The sequence below is a fragment of the Herpailurus yagouaroundi genome, unplaced genomic scaffold (assembly GCF_014898765.1).
Source record: "Herpailurus yagouaroundi ecotype Mexico unplaced genomic scaffold, PumYag 160, whole genome shotgun sequence".
NCBI classification, from domain to species: domain Eukaryota; kingdom Metazoa; phylum Chordata; class Mammalia; order Carnivora; family Felidae; genus Herpailurus; species Herpailurus yagouaroundi.
The window spans coordinates 51,511,497-51,529,225 of record NW_024412401.1 but is presented as its reverse complement, the minus strand read 5'-3'; the positions used below and the strand labels follow the sequence as shown (position 1 = coordinate 51,529,225).

The 17,729-nt window shown below is 61.4% G+C and overlaps 2 protein-coding genes across 5 annotated transcripts; one reads left to right on the top strand and one right to left on the bottom strand.

The window, feature by feature from the left end:
• Positions 1–1,172: 1,172 nt before the first annotated feature.
• ASB6 (ankyrin repeat and SOCS box containing 6) lies at positions 1,173–7,228 on the top strand. Of its 2 annotated transcripts, XM_040482612.1 has the most exons (6): positions 1,180–1,438; positions 2,934–3,115; positions 4,172–4,278; positions 4,391–4,499; positions 5,543–5,629; positions 5,739–7,228. In XM_040482612.1, exons 1-6 carry the CDS (start codon positions 1,326–1,328, stop codon positions 6,404–6,406), a joined length of 1,266 nt encoding a protein of 421 aa, XP_040338546.1. In that variant the 5' UTR covers positions 1,180–1,325; the 3' UTR covers positions 6,407–7,228. The 2 variants fall into 2 exon arrangements, with proteins under 2 accessions (XP_040338547.1, XP_040338546.1); XM_040482613.1 differs by lacking the exon at positions 4,391–4,499 and having other exon boundaries at positions 1,173–1,438; positions 5,739–5,843.
• A 191-nt stretch (positions 7,229–7,419) lies between these two features.
• Positions 7,420–16,698, bottom strand: NTMT1 (N-terminal Xaa-Pro-Lys N-methyltransferase 1). 3 transcript variants are annotated; one of them, XM_040482616.1, is made up of 4 exons: positions 16,537–16,698; positions 10,499–10,710; positions 9,393–9,645; positions 7,420–8,340 (listed from the first exon to the last, which is right to left on the bottom strand). In XM_040482616.1, exons 2-4 carry the CDS (start codon positions 10,658–10,660, stop codon positions 8,084–8,086), a joined length of 672 nt encoding a protein of 223 aa, XP_040338550.1. In that variant the 5' UTR covers positions 10,661–10,710; positions 16,537–16,698; the 3' UTR covers positions 7,420–8,083. The 3 variants fall into 3 exon arrangements, with proteins under 3 accessions (XP_040338550.1, XP_040338551.1, XP_040338552.1); XM_040482617.1 differs by lacking the exon at positions 16,537–16,698 and adding an exon at positions 16,062–16,301; XM_040482618.1 differs by lacking the exon at positions 16,537–16,698 and having other exon boundaries at positions 10,563–10,669.
• Positions 16,699–17,729: the final 1,031 nt, after the last annotated feature.

Below are 17,729 nucleotides of genomic sequence, written 5' to 3'. Positions count from 1 at the left end.
CTTGCCCCGTTAGGCAATGATGGTGGAGGCCAAAAGGTGTTTTGAGCGCCCGATGAGGATTTCGACAGCTTGCCACTTGATCGGCACAACAACCTTGTAAACTTAGCAACAGTAACAGCCAGCAATGAACTGCGCAGCCCCTGCCGCCTACTAGTCGCTGCTGGGTCCCCGGGGAGCGACCTAGCAAGAGTGCTTGATGGTGTCTCCTGGGTCAATCCGTTCTGCTCTTGGAGGGGGTGGAGGGGAGCACACAGACAAATCACAGGCACGTCGGATTGTCTTCAAATGCCTCTCTAGACCTTCTCGCCTTCGCTCAACAACTCTTGCCTCTGGCAGGTACCAGATGGGAGGGATTTCCAAGGGCACGTGGTGGGGGCGGGAGGCCGAGGCACCATGCCAGCGTCGAGACCCGCACACCTCCTCAGAAAGGGCTTTTCCAGAATCAGGAAGACATCAGGCCTCCAATATGGGACTCCGGGTTGTGGAGGTTCACATGTATGGCCTTACAGGAAGATGCCTAAGGGTTCCTTCCTGATAAGATTCCACTTCCCCGATATTACAGAGTTCTTGATCCAAGAATCTCGGGTGCGTGCGAGTATCCCCTCTTTAACGGATTAGAAAATTAAAGGTCACTGAGGCCATCCAGGCGGAAATTGGAAGGAGCTGGCATGGCAGCCTGAAGGGCCAGGAGCTCCTGGGGACAGAGAATAAGGAATTGTCCCCACCACCCGTCGGGGCGTGTGGGCATCCACTCAGCGTTGGGGAGAGGCGAGAGCCAGGCCAAGCCGGACGGAGTCCTGGTCCGATCCGAGTCCAGGGCGGCTGGGCGGCGCCCGGGGTTCGAGTCACCTCCACCGCCCGGGTGCTAGCGCAGCGGCCAACCAGGGCGCGCTATGGGCGGAGCTCGGACGGCGCCCAGCGGCCGCGGACGGGATCGCAGGGCGGAGCAGGGCCGGGCCGGGCCGGGCCGGGCCGAGGCGGGCCCGCGGTGGGTGGCGATCAGGTTGGCCGGCAGGTCCTCGCCCTCCACTCCCCGGGGGCCGGTGTCCGGGACACCCCCAGCGCTCTCCCCGGGTCGCGCCGCGGTTCCTCCGAGCCCGCAGGGGGCGCTGTCGCCGCCGCTCGCTTTCCTGAGCGCTGCGGCCCGGAAGTGCGGGGGTCACTTCCGGCGCGGAGCAAGCGGGGTGGAAGGCGGGCCGGCCGGCGGGGCGCGGGGGCTGGACCTGCAGAAGCCGGGTCGAGCCCGCTGCCTCCGGAGCGCGCACAGTCGGCGTCTGGGCCTCGGCGGAAGGTGCGGCCACCCTGCCGCGCCCGGGGCCGCCGCCATGCCGTTCCTGCACGGCTTCCGGAGGATCATCTTCGAGTACCAGCCGCTGGTGGATGCGATTCTGGGCTCCCTGGGGATCCAGGACCCTGAGCGGCAGGAGCCTCTGGACGGGTAACTAGCTTCCTTGCCGCCGACGCTGCCGCCCTTCGGTTGTCACTGCAAGTGTGGCGGGGACGGGGGCGGCTGCGGCCCCGCTCCGCAGATGAAGTTGCGTTGCTTCGAGCGTGAGGTCCTGCACCTGGCTCGAATCTTGCCCTCGGCAGGATGGAGGGTGCTCGAGGCCGGCGGAGGGAGGCCTGCAGGGTGGAGTGGCGGCCGGGCCTCCGCCTCCGTGCCCCACCCTGTGCGCTGTCGGCCTGCTGCCGGTTGCAGGGGAGCAGGGTGGAGTCCGAGGGCCTCGGGTTTTACCCCAGAGCGGTGCGAACCTGAACTTTCTGTAAATGAGTTTGCATTTTACGTAGACAGGAGCGGGTGTATCCGTGAACTTGTCGGAACGGTGTCAGAGAGTGAGGCGTTCAGGGATACGTCAGCGAGCTAAACAAAACCCCCCAGCCTTCCTGGTGCTTCTGCATCAGAGGAGAGAGACTGAGGATCACGAGTCAGGTGTCTGCATAGTCCGTGCAATGGAGAAGAGCGCAGAGGAAATGGGGAAGCCGGTGTGTGTTTCTGGGATCCTTTGGAATTTGAAACACAGCGGTTATCATGCGTCTCTCTAGGGACTTGGGTGGAAACACAGGTTTTTCTTCATCACCGCTCTGTTCACTTTGAGACTTGTTCTGAAAACACACTGTAAGGTGTTTCCCCAACCCCCCGGCCCTTTGGGGGGGGGGGGGCTTTTGTAGTCCCAGAATTTTTGCTTTGTATGCATGGTGCGCTCCCCCCTCCCCGGGGCTGGGGAACGAGAGGGATTCCTGCCCAGGCAGTAAGGATGGAACCTTGATCTTGACGACTGAAGGGTGGCGGATGGATGACGCTAAGGGAGTCGGGAGCACTGGTGGGGAGGGGAAGCCTCACTCAGAGGAGCAGGTGGTGGCCAGGGAAAGAGAGCCGCGTGCAGGTTCGCCGAGCTGTCCGCGGGCCTGCGCTTTTGGGGAAAGGCTCGGCAGGTCTTGGAGGTCGGCGCTGGCCGGGCAGGTGGCGTTGGGGCTGGGGTGTGAAGGGCCACCTTCTGGGGACTGGGAAGCTAAAAGCCTCCGAGTGTGGGCGGGGGAGGAGGGCCTGGCTGCGGGGGGTGTTGCCTGGGCTGCTCTGGCAACTTCTGCAGCTCAGGGATGGTCCGTGCCCGGGGAAGGAGTGGTCGCAGCAGCACGGCTGTGTGAGGCTTTGTTCCCAAGCCAGGGACCAGATTCTCTGGGCACCTTGGGAGGAGGCTGGAGAAAGCCCCAGTTCTTTCTCAGCAAACCCGAGGGGCCGGCTGGGGTTAAAAGATCCAGCTCGCTCTGTCTTTACCGCAGACCTTTTCCGAAGAGACGTTCTGCCCCGCAGAACCAGGGCCCTGCCGTGGGGGGGGTGGGGGGGGGGGGGGGGGGAGACCACCCGCCCGCCCAGGCTGGCGGGTCCCACAGCCGTGCCCACCCTCACCCGCTCCGCCCCTCTCCCGCCCCAGGTCCAGTTATGTTGCCAGCGAGGAGAGCCGGATCCTGGTTCTCACTGAGCTGCTGGAGAGAAAGGCCCACTCCCCGTTTTACCAGGAAGGTGTGAGCAACGCCCTGCTGAAGATGGCCGAGCTGGGGCTGACCCGGGCGGCCGATGTTCTCCTGCGCAACGGGGCCAACCTCAACTTTGAAGGTCAGCTGGAGCCCAGGGGGGCCAGGGGCGGGTAGGTGGCTTCAGTGTGGCTGGGCTTTGGGTGGGCCACGTCTTCAGGCGCTGTTCTTGTTCTCTCGGGAGCTGCCTCCCTCCTTCCTTTCGCGGGGGACCACTGAGGCAGCCCGTCCCCCTGCTTCCCACCTCTGCTCCAAGAGCGAGTTTGTTGCCGCTTCCGCCGTGTGACTGATTCAGCAAACTCTCCCGGCTCCCAGCGAAATCCCTGCTTCCGTTATCGTGAAAACGCGGCTGGTGGCACTGTGCCCAGAGCGCGGGGAGAGCCTCGTTCTGAGCCATCTCACATTTTGGCTCACGCCAGAGGGAGAGGGGCAGACACAGAAGCTACGCTGGGTGTAAGTCGCGGCAGGACCGGGTTGGCTTCTAGCTTCTAAGTGCCGGCGGTGGGGATGGAACCGGTTTCCTCTCTGGCTTGCTCGCCGGGAGGGCGGGTCAACCAGGAGACGTTCAGGGCTGACCTGGGACCAGATGGGGGTCTTTGAGCTGACCCAGGCTGTGGCCAGGCGTGCCTTCTCCCCCCCCCCCCAATCTGATGACAGGCTTAGAGGGCGCTAGGGTCCTAGGCTCCCGGAGGCCAGCCCAAGAGCTGAGGGGCGGGGGCCGTTACAAAGTCAGTTACCCGGACACTGGCTTTGAGAACGTGGCTGTCACTACTGGGGTTGAGGAGTTGTCACTCTGGGTGTTTCTCCCAGCCGCCCGAGAAGGGGCGCCCTGTCTTATGGGTCCGTTTTACAGAAGAGGAGAGTAAATCCCAGACAGATTAGCTGCCCCCACCCCCACCCCCACCCCCACCCCCGCCACTGGAATGGCGCCAGGACCCTGACCGAGCTCTGACTGCAGAGCTTGTGCTCTAGTATCTGATGAGGACGGCTGTGTCCTGACCCTGACCCCTGGTGGTGCCGGGAGCCTGGGCCACCCCAGGGGGCGGGTGTGCTGGGGCTGAGCCCGAGGCCAGGTCCTGGGGTCCCGCGAGGAGGTGGTGATGGGCAGGACTGACATCAGCCGTGTCTGCGCCTTCAGACCCCGTCACCTACTACACCGCCCTGCACATCGCTGTCCTGCGAAACCAGCCCGACATGGTGGAGCTGCTGGTGCGCCACGGGGCCGACATTAACCGGAGGGACCGGGTAAGGGCGGGGCCCAGCCTGCTCTGAAGCAGGGACGTGGCGAGCGGGGGGGGGGGGGGCGGGGGGCACGAGCAGCTTCCCAGGCCAACTCGGCTGTGCTCTCTTGCCTCAGATCCACGAGAGCAGCCCCTTGGACCTGGCCAGCGAGGAGCCGGAGCGCCTGCCCTGCCTGCAGCGCCTCCTGGACCTCGGGGCAGACGTCAACGCGGCCGACAAGCACGGTGGGTGCCCCCGGCGGGAAAGCGGGACGGCCGTGTGCCAGGTGCCTTGTGCGGGACACCCACGGCAGCCCAGAACAGCGGCTAGGTGGGCGTGTGGGCTGGACGCAGCTCGCGCGATGACGCAGCGCAGCGGACGCACGGGTGCATCTTGCTGACCCGCCGCAGAGGCTTTAGGGAAGTAGAAGCGGCACAGCCCTTGGCCCCGCGCCGGCCGCTTGAGGGCTCTCTGGGGGAGGAGGCGGGGCATGTGTGCGCTCAGATTCTGCCGAGGGAGCCGTGGCTTCTCGGGAAAGCCTCGGCCCAGGCCTCAGGCAGCGTCTGAGTGTCCAGGAACCATTCTGTTCCTGGTTTTGTGCGGGTGGAAAGACAATGACCAGAAACCTGTCACCCTCAGCCCTGGCTCTGAGAGGTCAGTCCTTTTTGAAGTTGGCCTTCTGGGGTTGTCTGGCTGCAACTCTTGATCTCGGGGTTGTGAGTTCGAGCCCCACGTTAGGTGCAGAGATGACTTAAAAATATAAGATCTTTGGATGGGGTGCCTGGGCGGCTCGGTCGGGCACCCGACTCTTGATTTCAGCTCAGGTCATGATCTCAGGTTTGTGGGATGGAGTCCTGAGCAGGGCTCCTTGCTGACAGCACAGGGCCTGCTTGGGATTCTCTCCCTGCTCCTCCCCTGCTCCTCCACACATTTTCTCTCTCTCTCTCAAAATGAATAAACTTAGGGGCGCCTGGGTGGCTCAGTCGGTTGAGTGTCCGACTTCGGCTCAGGTCATGATCTCACGGTTCGTGGGTTCGAGCCCCGCACCAGGTTCTGTGCTGATGGCTCGGGGCCTGGAGCCTGCTTTGGATTCTGTGTCTCCTCTCTCTGCCCCTCCCCCTGCTCACGCTCTGTCTCTCTCTCTCTCTCAAAAATGAGTAGACATTAAAAAATTTAAAAAGACACAAAAAACAAAGTTCATTTTCTGATCCTGTTTTCCCTGCACCTCAGGGGTTGCCCCGACCTTGGCTTCCTGGCCCAGACTCCTCCTCATTCTCTTTCTCTGTAGGGAAGACCGCGCTGCTGCACGCATTGGCCAGCAGTGACGGGGTGCAGATCTACAACACCGAGAACATCCGGCTCTTGCTGGAAGGAGGTGAGGCGCGTCCGCAGTTCCCTGTCCTCTCGCTGTGAAACGTTAAGTGTCACTTTGCAGGGGTTTGAGATCTTCTCCCACCTTCTGTTTTCTTGACCGGCCCTTGCAGGGGCAGATGTCAAGGCCACCACCAAAGACGGGGACACCGTGTTCACCTGCATCATCTTCCTGCTCGGGGAGACGGTGGGAGGGGACAAGGACGAGGCCCAGATGATCAGCCGCTTCTGCTTCCAAGTCACGAAGCTGCTGCTGGCCCACGGGGCCGACCCCAGCGAGTGCCCGGCCCACGAGTCCCTCACCCACATCTGCCTTAAGAGCTTCAAACTGCATTTCCCTCTCCTGCGCTTCCTGCTGGAGTCCGGAGCAGCCTATAACTGTTCCCTCCACGGTGCGTCCTGCTGGTCTGGCTTCCACATCATCTTCGAGAGGCTCTGTTCGCACCCGGGCTGCGCGGAAGACGAGAGCCACGTGGACCTCCTGCGCAAAGCCGAGACCGTCCTGGATCTCATGGTGACTAATTCCCAGAAACTCCAGCTGCCTGAAAACTTCGATATCCATCCCGTGGGCAGCCTGGCAGAGAAGATCCAGGCCCTTCACTTCTCCTTGAGGCAGCTGGAGAGCTACCCCCCGTCCCTCAAGCACCTGTGTCGCGTTTACATCCGCCTCTACCTTCAGCCCTGGCCTGTGGATGTGAAGGTCAAAGCCCTGCCTCTGCCCGACAGGCTGAAGTGGTACCTCCTTAGTGAGCACAGCGGTACCACGGAGGAGGACATCTGATCACTCCCCGACTGAAGGCGGCGGGGTCTGGGCAGCTCAGACCGCTGGCGGATTTCGGTACCCGTGGCAGCCTTGGGGAGAACCTTCGGGCCTTCTGTCAGAAGGCACGGGTTGGGAGACGAGACTTCATCCATACTGAGTACCAAGAAAACCAGGTGGGGCCTGGCAGCTAGTCATTCCAGTGGGAAAAGGCTCGGTCTTCCAGGGGGACCGCCCCCCAAGTCTCAACCACACTGGGAAAAGGGACAGGGTTTAGACTTGGGACAAGCATACACTCTGTTAATTTGAGGGGAGCACCGGGCAGGGTAGCTGTGAGGCCGGGTCCCGCTGAGAGCCGCAGGAGGCTGGTCTGTCCTGCGAGGGGCCCAGCGGATGCGAGGAAGCACGTGGGCCCGTCAGGGCGCGGCCCGGCCTAGGCCGCCCTTCCCCCCTCCCCCCGTGAGATTACGTCACCCACAGGAGTGCTTCCGGCGGACTAAGGAGAAGAGCGAGCCGAGCCCTGCTGCCTCTGGCAGCTCTGGGGCCAGGTCACCCAACGGCCCCGGACCGGGCTCTGGTGGCAGCTCTGTGCCAAACCTGGGATCTCGGGGGACCGTGCCTTCTGCTACAAAGTAATCCTGCATGACCAGGACAGCCCTTTCCAAGATGTCTCCATGTTGCGCGGGGTCCGTGTGGCAAAGAAAGCCACCGGTGCTGACGGCTGACTGTGCTGCTGTACAGGCTGAGCCCCCAGCGAGCCGAGTGCGAGGCGCGTGGGTCACTGGATTGTGTCACTGCCTAGGAAGGAAGCTGAGGCAAGTAAATGATTCACGCTAACATGAGCCGTTGTTCTTGGCTCTCAAGATCCTTGTGTAACGTTCCGGCCCCTCGGTGCCCCTCCCCAGCCTAGGATCAAGGCTCCCGCCGCGGCCACCGTGTGGGCAGCACGAAGGGACGGCAGCACGTGGGGGGCACGGTTTTCAGGCAGCATGACGCTGCTGCCCCGTAAAGACGACCTCCGCCCCAGACCGGCCAGGACCTTTCCAATACGGGATTCACCCTTTTATTTTGTGACTTTGGCGAACGTTCACCGAGAAGCCGCGAGGCACAGCCCAGAGTGAGGCTACGGACTCCCCTTGCCGTAGGCTGTTGTGACGCTCACGTTAGGGACACCAGGGCTCAATCGCCAAACAGAACTTAGAACGTGAACGTCCCGGCGGCTGCAGGAGGCACCGCAAAGGCTCAGGCAGGGAGGGTGCAGACGGCTGGCCGCGGCTCCGCTGCCTGGCCCCTCTCCCTCCTCCTCCGGGGCGCGCCGCGCCCCGCCCCGGGAAAAAGTCCTCAACAGCCAAGAGTTCTCTTAAGGCACCCAGGCCTGGGGCCGGAAGGCCAGGTGGTGGTAAGGGGCATCCGGGGACTCGCCAGGGGCCCTGGAGTCACACGGGTCTGTACTGCGGTCCCTGCCTGCCAGGGCAGCAGAGCCGGGCTCCAGCCTCTCCGCTCCGTGTGGGCCACACCCTTCCCCGCTGGGTCCCCGTCAGGCCTTTTGAAAAAGAGTCCAGTGAGCGGCGGCAGACAGGTGTATTTCGAGGTCTTGCTCCGCGTCCCCGAGCCATCGTCATGGAGCCTCCGGGTCTTGCCCCGCTGCCAGCCCCCCACCCTGCGCGGCGCTGGTCCCTTACTCCTGCCGGTCCCTGCTCATCTCAGGGCTAAGCTGTACACGTGATAGATCTCGTCGGGAAGGTTCTCCTGGCGCTCCTGGGCTAGCAGGCTGAGGCCCGCGCTGCGGATGATCCTGTGGACCACCTCGAGGCCCCGGCACACGCTGCTGTCCACGTCATCCAGGATCACGCCCTCCTGGGCCATGTTGTCTTTGATGACAATGATGCCATTGGGGCGCAGGCCCTGCTTGCAGCGCCGCAGGAACTCGGCCAGGTGCTGATCAGTCAGGTGACCTGGGGACCACAGAGGCTAGGGTCACTAGGGAGCGGCACAAGTGTGTACCTGCCCCTGGCCGTTCCCTTCAGCTTCCCGACTCCCTGAGCTCGCCCTCTGTATGAACACAGCCTCCCTGGCTCTCGGCAGCCCGGAGACGTTTACCAACCCCCAGGTGACGTAAGAGAAAACCGGCTCAGAAGTCACCCACCCAGGGCAGTCACAAAGCATGCAGCTGGGGTCTCACCCTCACCGGGCGACTTCTGGGCCCTGCCCAACCCCACTCTCCACCCACCCCCGTCAGGCCTGGATTGCGGGAGCACACCGGAGTTCCTTCTCTTCCCTGCCCTAAAACTCCAGACAGGCTTTTTAGAAGCCCAAAATACAGGGCCGGGCCCAGTGTGTCCCTGGCAGGTCTGGAGTCCACCGTGGAACGGGTGGCCAGCTGCTGGTACGGTGGCCTGCGGCCGGGTCAGCAGCCCAGGAAGAGCACGTGGGGTGCGCCGTTGGGCTAAGTGGGTGCGGGAGGGGGCGGCAGGGTGGAGCTCGCTCTCTGAGCAGCAGGGACAGCCACGGCTTCGGAGCTTCCTCTTACTAAACACCGGGTGCCTGGGTGGCTCAGTCAGCTAAGCGGCCCAACTGGATTTTGGCTCAGATCATGGTCTCAACGATTCGTGAGCTCAAGCCCCGCGTCAGGCTCTGCGCCGACAGCTCGGGATTCTCTCTCTGCCCTTCCCCTGCACGCGTGTACGTGCTCTCTCAAAATAAACTTAAAAAAACTTACAAAAACTCATTCCCGCTTTCTTCGATGTGCCTAAGTTCTTGCTCATTGACGTTTTTTCAACACAAAACTGCCCCCAAATGGGTCCTATAACAGGTACTGACACAACACGGAAAGGGTACTTGCAGGGAATGTTTCCCACAGTCCTGGCGGACCCAGGGAGGACCGGAGAAATCCCCGCCGCCCCGCCTGCTGCAGGGGCCCCCAAGGCCTCAGGGCGGTGGCGGGGGGGGGGACCCACCTCTGCCGCGGGAGGTGTGTGGGAGGTGGAGAGGGCCGCGAGAAGCTCACCTATCACCCACTGGATCCAGATGACGTCGTAGGAATTAGGCTCGGGGCTGAAGTCCTGGAGGCCGCAGCAGAAGTAGTTCCTCACCCTCTTGCCCTCCTCCCCCAGGTAGGTCTTGGCTTTAATCAGAAAGTCTTCGGTCACGTCCACCATATCCACCACTCCAAAGAGCGGCAGGAGCAGCCGCTTGGTGATCCGGCCTATGCCGGCTCCGCAGTCCAAGGCACAGGAGGTCCCCGTCTTGTTTGGGCCTTCCTAAGAAGCAGGGAAGGCACAGACTCCGTGAGGACGGCTCAGAAAGCCAGAGGGACCCTGTCCCCGTGAAGGGACTGTTCCTCCCGAGCTCCCAGGTTACTCAAATCAGAGGACCGGGCACAGGCTGGGGGCTGGCAGGCGTGGGGTCGTCAGTGGGTAGGAGCGCGGCACGTTCTCGTCCCGGGCCACACGTTTCTAAGCTGAGCGCCAACCTGCACTTACAGGTGAGCGCCTGAATGGGTGCGTTTAATCCCTCTTACTCCCGAGACCCCGTTAAAACAACAGAATGTGAAAAGAACTCAAGCAGTGAGAGAATGAAAGGGTGGTCAGGGATTCTCACCCGTTTTCACAGACCTGGGAAGATGGAACGTGGGCGGGGGAACAGCAAGTAGCGTGGGGAGCACGCAGCCTCTGACGCTCGCCAGGGGAGAGAGGAGGAGGAGGGGGAGGGCCAGGGAGATGCCAGCCCGGCACAGAGGAGGGCAGAGCGGGCGAGGGGGTGAGGAGCTGGGAGCCTGCCTTCAGCAGAACGGCCAACATCATGGCCCAGGGGCCCGCAAACTCGGCAAGACAGCAAAGGACTTGGCCTCGGCAGAACCGAACAGTTAAGGGGAGGCTCCGTTCTGGTGTCCGGGAGCCCCGGCACGGCGGCCAGCTCCCGTCTGGCAGCCTCGAGACAGAGGCCCCGGTCCACGCGCCACCCCCGCCCCAGCCTTTGAGGCCTGGGTCACTGACGCCAACAGCTAACCAGAGGCCTTGCGGGGTACGCGTAAGAGGTGGCGCCCCGTGCAAACCAGGTGGGGCCGCCAGGGCCACATCCTCTGCTCCTGGAGAGCACACCAGACCTGCCTACCCTCAAAAACCTCTGCAGGAACTTCCGGGAGCTGCTGATGTCGATGCTGGAGATGTGGCCATACCCCCCGAGCATGCCGTCCACGGTGGGCGGGACTTCCTTCCAGTACGTCTTAGCCTTCGAATAGAACTGTTTCTCATCTTCGATCACCTCACTCGTCATGCTGTCACCAACCGACTCAGCTCAGGCACCAAACTCAGCAGCAGTGCCTCCTGAACAAGAAAAAGCAGATCAACAAGGCACAGAGCCCCAGTCTCACCTCCACGCTTCAACGGTCACACAACCCTGCCCGCTGCAGGGAAATGTCCAGTGTCCCCAAAACCACGTATACACGTTGCATGACAGGGCTTTGCCTCTTGTATGCAAGTCATTTTGCAAAGTCCCCTTTGTACCCGAGGAGGAGACCCAGAGTCCTGGGCTGCGAGTCCTTCCCTTACGGTACGTGACACCTGACCCCACGGCTTCTCCCCCTCGGCTAGAGAACCCCAATCTACACTTGAGGAAAGCAAAGCAAGGAGCCCCAGCCTTCCACGGTAGACGTCCCAGCTGGTCCCGGGAGGGGCTGGGGGAGTCCACACACCTCCCTCCCTCTCTCTGCTGAGCACAGAACGAAGCTCGCTGTGGGGTCCGGTCCTTTGTTAACCATGAGCCGGACCCTGTGCCAGGCGCTGTGCTGGGAACGGAGGAGACAGCCCCAAGGAAACCGCCCCCCCCCCGCCCCGCACACAATGGCAACCGTGCAGGGCCGCAGACAAACACAAGGTGCGGGCGCGGCCCACCCCAGGGGAGGCACTGCCCCAGGGAGTCAAAGAAGGAATCCCCAGGGATGACAACACATCAGCCGAAAGGAAAGGTGAGGAAGAGCTCACTAAGCCAACGGGCAAGCCTGCTCCAGGGGGAGAGGTGCGAACGGCGCACGGAGAGCCGTCGCGACTGGAAACACAGGGTCCGGGGGGACATGACATTAGACTCCTCCCTAAAGAGCAGTGAGCCTGAGCTACTCTAGGTTAAGCAGGCGGACGTGTTCTGGAAGGCTGTGTTGGCAGCTGTGTGGAATCCGGGCAAGAGTGAAAGCAGACAGGACAAGAGGGTGTCGGGAGAACAGGGGAGGGGCAGCTACAAAGCAAGAGCCGGGGCCGGGGGGCAGGGCCGGCCACTCAGGCCAGGGAGGGAGAGAAGGGTCACACCTCTGCCGGGAGGCGCGGGGAGGCGCGGGCACTCTTCCCCCAGCTCACTACACGCTTGCAAGTGCTGGTCTGGTTGCTCTGAGATAAAGCCCGGCCCTCAGAGAGCTTCCGGTCCAGCGGGAGACAGAAGCGAGCAGAACACAAGGCAGAGACAGGCCGCTTGCTGAGCCACAAGTGCTGTGGGAACTCAGAGAGGGGCAGATGGGTGGGGGGCGGCCGGGTTGGCAACCCGAGCTCGGCCCTCAAAGACCAGGAATGCTAGGCGGCCGGGGAGGGCACAGGCAGAGGCAGAGATGGCCTGGGCTGGCAGGAACGCAGACAGAGGAAGAGGGTGTTATGGGAGGGGGGCTCAGACAGGCAGACTGGGCCTGGATTGCAGGGGGGCCCCCCGAGGACAGGTGGGGGACGGGGGTCTAGCCTGTTGGTGATGGGAAATCAACCAGCCGAGGGTTTCTGAAGGGCCCCAGGTGGGCGGCTGGGCCGGGAGCTGCGGCGGGACAACAGGCACACGGGGACCAGCAGGAGCCGGGGCAAGGGGTGGCAGCACAGAAGGGAGACCAGACAGGGTCTGGGGCGGGTCAGCAGTGCATGCTCCGCACGTGCGCGCTTCCCATCGGCCACTGGATCGTCACGACCGACCATGAGCCCGGCGCCACGATCACCCCGCCTCACCCCGCCTCACCCCGCAGTGCAGCGGGATCTGATGCAGAAGAGGGCTGGGTGCCTCACCCAGGGGCAAGAGGCCACGCTCCTCCCTCGTGGGCAGCTCATCCTCGGCACAGGCTCACAGCCTGAGTGTCACGTGCTCAGAGGCCCTCCCTGACCAGCCCCGCCAAGGAGGCTTCCTCCAGCCCCGATCCAGTCCGCTCGCTGCCTCCAGAACGCGTGTGTGTATCTGCGATTACACTGTTGCCTCCGCCCGGATGGAAGCTCCGGAGGCGTGACCGCACCTTTTCACCACTGTGTCCCCGGCACCAAGCCCACACGAGTCCCTTAGCGCAGGGGTGAAAGCCCCCCGATCCGCCACCTTTATATCACTCCACTGGGTGGCCGCTAAGTCGCTGACTCCTGGAACGCAGGGCAACTGAGGAAAGCCTCGTGTGGAACCCGGGGAGAGTGCTCGAAAACAAGAGAAAACCCCCGGGATGGAGAACTACTTAAGGGTTCCGAGACAAGTAATCAGACCGGAAGCAGGAAAGTGCCCCCCCCCCCCCCCCGAGGACGGGCATGCAGCCCTCAGATCAGAATTTAGAGACCACAAGAGAAGGACGGGGAACGGAACACGAGAAAAGCTGAAGCATTTTCACCGGCCACGTTCATTACGAGCCTAGCCCCCGATGCACAACTGTACTCTGAACTTGTCCTACGAGACCAGGAATCTTCCAGAAGCAGCAGGCTCACCTCTGCCCAACAACTCAGGACTGCTCCTCACTGATGCCTCGGTGAGCCCTTTCCGGGCAACCCAGCCAGCCAGCGGGGCCACCAGGGGAGGGCCCTCCTCCCCACCTTCCTGGCTTCTTCCCGGACTCGGACGTCCCCCACGGACGAGGCCACACGCCAGCCCCCTGAGGAACCAGAAGAGAACCGACAGCTTCCACGTGCCCTAGCGGGTCCAGTTCTTAGATCTGTGACTGTCACCGTGTCCACCTTCTCGAGCCCTTCTGCGGCGCAGGGAGAGTCCTCCAACCCCCCTCAGATCCTCCAATCAGCTCTCAGGCTGATGTTCCAGCTCCACTGTTCAGGTACGAGGGTCTGGGACCACAGTGAAGACAAGTTCCCACCGCCGTGTCCATCGAAGAGCCCTTCGGGGGAGCAGGCCGGAGGGGCCCTGGTTCTAAACACGGCGTCTCTCCACGCTGGCTCGCCGCCACATCCCACCCAGAAAGAGACAGCGGCACACGGCCCGGCAAGAATGAACTCTCGCTGCGACCCTGAGATACACGGTAAGCAAAGGAACGCAGAAACCTCCCGATACCCAGGAACGCCAGCTGTGGTAGAGTGGGCATCGCTGCGGGCCCCGGGCGGGCCACTAGCCTGAACGTCACGAAGGAGCTGGGTTTGGGGGCCCCACAGCCACCACCACCCAGGAAGGACGGCATCGGCCAGCGGCGCCCCCACGCAGCGCTCACACGGGAGCCTGGCAATGCCGACCCTTCCCCACCAGCCCCCACCAGTCTTGGCGAACCACTGGTTTCGCCCTCGCAGCTGTCTCCCCACTGGCCCGGGAGCTCCTTGGAGAACACCCGCGACACCCCGAGATCGACCCCTGTATCGCTCTCGAACCACACGCAGCACACAGGCCTTCAACAGAAAGTTTGCTCCCGCCAGCTGACCAGCATAAATGTGGGGCCCGACCCTCCCCTGGCGGTGTCTGCCTTTCCTCCCAGGAGGTAAGCTTCCTGGAGGCAGGGACATGACCTCACACCCCCTTAGCGCAGCACCTGATACAAGGTGGCTGTCTGCTAGTTGGTTGTTGAATGACCCAAAGAACGAGCCTTGTCTGGCCAGTCATTTTCCACCTTTCAGAAAACCTACGGAAATCCAACCGTTCCAAACTGGGAACACTGAAGGCCATTACCGACAACGCGAGTTTTTGCTTTACCGAAAGCTTTCCAACATGGTCTCTTTAAATGTCAAGGTTCTCTGAATAATCTAATTTACAAGAACTCCACTTACGGGCAGATTCTAGGAACAGGCCAGGGGAGGGACGTCTGGGCCGAGACATGGCAAGCATAATTTTGACATTTGTTCCAACAGCTGATTCATTAGTAAACGTGACTCCGTGGGGCCCGGTCTACACTTTGTCTCCCAGCGTCCCGACTGGAGTGGGCAGGAGGTCCCTGGGAGCCAGAGGGAACAGTCGTCAGTCAAATGGCAGGAAGTCCCCCTATACTCTGCCCGGCGGGGGTGAGGGGCTGCAGGGCTCCAGGGCTAGGGAAAGGGCAGTCTGGCTCTGTGGGCACGCCAGGCGAGCCGGAAGAGGAAGAGAGGCCCTTTGCTCAGAGTGGGCTCTGTCACCTCCTCTTTCCCTCCAAGGTGTTTAGGGGGACAGGTGGGCAGTCGCCCCAGCTACCACTTCTCCCAGGACCCCTGGAAAAGAACGGTGTCCGAGCCGTGCCGGTCAGTGCTTTGTGGAGGCATCACACCCTCTCTGCAAAAGCCTGGAGGCCACAGGAGGCAGGAGTCTGCCTGGAGTTACCTCCTCCCTCTTGCAGCCTGCTGGACAGGGCCTGCTCTCCCTGGATCGGTGACAGCAGCTGGACATAAGGGAATGGCAAGGTGCTCTACGAAAAAGAAAGCAAAGGAAGGAGAAAGAAAACCAAAAAAAAAAAAAAGGGGGGGGCAGTGGGGAGAGATTTAAAAACAAACTAAGGCTCTGGGGCGCCCAGGTGGCTCAGTCGGTTGAGCGTCCGACTTCGGCTCAGGTCATGATCTCCCGGCTCGTGAGTTCGAGCCCCGCATTGGGTTCTGTGCAGACAGCTCGGAGCCCGGAGCCTGCTTTGGATTCCGTGTCTCCCTCTCTCTCTGCCCCTCCCCCACTTGTGCTGTCTCACCGTCTCTCTATCTCTGTCTCAAAAATAAATTCAAAAACATTTTAAAAAATTTAAAAAAAAACCAACCAAAAACCCCAAGTCTCTGGTGGAGTCAAATACACCAGGTCTGAATCCTAGCTTTGCTTCTCACTGGCTGTGTTGTGTAAGCTCACATAAGACACTTCACCTCGGTTAAGTACACTTCTTTATCTATAAAACAGGAACAGCAATGCTGACGTCACAGGAAGGCTGGGATGATTAAAGGTGGGTATAAAAGCATCAAGTGACCCATAGAGTGCCAGGCACGCATTATTTCTGCCAAATGAGATTCTCATCAATTCTCACTGGCAATCCCAGAGATCAAACGAGATAAATACCCTGAAATGCCCTATGAACTGTAGAGCGTTGGACACATCTAAGGGATTATTACTGTTACGCTGGGTGGTGGACTCGGGACACTCAAAAACAGCTCTGCAGACCTGCAGGAGAGGGGAGTGGGACGCTATCTCTGTGACTCTATAGCTTCTGGTCGCCACCAAAGCGTTCCAACCCTCCCCCCCCCCCCCCACCGCTAGAAAACCATTCCACTAAGGGAGTGATGTGCCTTCAATGCACACAGGAAACCAGGAAGAGCACACGGAGGGAACCCAGACGTCTTACCACAGTCAAGGCCCTACCAGGGCAATGATTCTAGAGGTCCAGACCGTCTGCAATCCTGCCCCACCCCACCGTCAGGGCCTCTGACACCAGCTGTCTCTGTCCCAGAGTCATCCCGCCGCGCTGATGGGCAGCAGAGCCCGGGCCTTTCGTTCGATCTGGCAGCCCCTCCGCAAACAGGCTGACCTTGGCTCCAAGGGCTCTTGGCTGGCGAGCTCTCTTCTGAGCGGCACCTGTGTCGACCGTAACTGGGGCTGGATCCAAGGTGAAATAAGATAGCAACTCCCATGCAGCGGGCACTGCTCTGTGCCCGGCTCTGACCTGAGCATTTTACTGAACCCTGACACCGACTCTCCGAGTGCCTGCTCTCCTTATCCCCGCTTCTCCAGGGGAAACTGAGGCTCAGGCAGGGAAAGGGACTAGCTGCGACCCCGGAAGGGCGTCGGGGGAGGGGCTGCCCCGTCCAGGCTCCGGGTGCTTCGGCCTTCCCCTTCCACCAGCCCCCAGCGACCCCCTTGTCCGACCTCCCCGGGACGCGCACGTGGGGCCCCGGCAGCTCGCGCCGGGTCACGTGACGAGCCGGGACCTCAGGACGCCGAGGCAGTTGGCGGTCGGGGCCACCTCTCCCCCGCCGGCCGCCGCTCCGCCTCGCGCTACTCACCCCGGGTGGGGGCTCCCGGGACCCGGGAGAAGAGGACGAGGAACAGGAAGCCGAAGGGAGGGCGGCGGCGGCAGCGAACCCCCCACAAGCCCACCGCCAGCTCCGCCAGACCACGGCCAGACGCGACAACTCGCGGCGCGCGCTGCCTTTGTCCGCACACGTCACTTCCGGGCGCCCGGGGGCGGGGCCGCGACTAGCTCCGCCCCACGGCCGGTTTGCCCCGCCCCGGTCGGCTTTCTGGTTCCTGGAAGCACCTCTCAGTCTTAAAAGAGCCTGGGCGCCGCCGAGCCTCTCCTGCCTCCACTTCGTTAGGAGGCTGAAGGCTGGACTTTTAAAAACGAGCGTTCTGTGGGTTTTCCACCGGGGAGAAAGAGGGGAGGAGCCTCATTCCCCAAATCGTACCCATAACAATTTGCACCTTAAAATAATATGCAGAGCCAAGAGAAAGAGAAAGAAAAAAAGAAAAGAAGAAGAAAAAGAACCCTTGATGGCGCCAAGGGGATGCTACCTCAATTAAGCAGAACAAATCCTTGAAGTTTCCATTCCAAAAAGCCTGCCCTCCCACAGGTTCCTCCCATGTGTAGAAATTCTGGAGGGATACCTGAAAGCAATCTTGATGGAAATATGATGGGTTTGCACGTGGTAGGACTTGTGACCCTCTCCAAGGAGTCCTCTTCTTCCAGACTGGCGTGCTTACTCACTTCCCAATGCTCTGAGTGTTAAATTTGTAGGATATTGCCGGTGGAGCCTTCAGCCCTGTGCCTGCAGTGTGCTGTCAGTAAATAGACAATATTTATCATAAGTTCATTTTTCCTAAACTGACGTCCTGGTCTTAGATGCCTTCCTCTGGGCTTTGCACACAGGAAGTACTTCAGGTGTGTTTGCTCTAATGACATGAAAGCTGGGGAGGGGGACAGGCTGCAGCTGAGTCCCCCAAATCTGTTTATGTATATATTATTTGGCATCCTCTCCAGAGTACTCCAAATCAAACTTGGTTCCCCTGGCCTGGGCCCCTCTCCCAAGCTTCATTTTTCCGTGGTCTCTAAGGGAAGAGGATAAATCCTGAACAATCTCAATTGCTGGATGTGGATTCTTCCTTTGGGGGCAGCTCTGAGCCCAGCTTTTCCAGGGGTGCCTAAAAATCCACCCCTACCTTTTTTTTTGGATGGCTCAGTCGGTGGAGCATCCAGCTT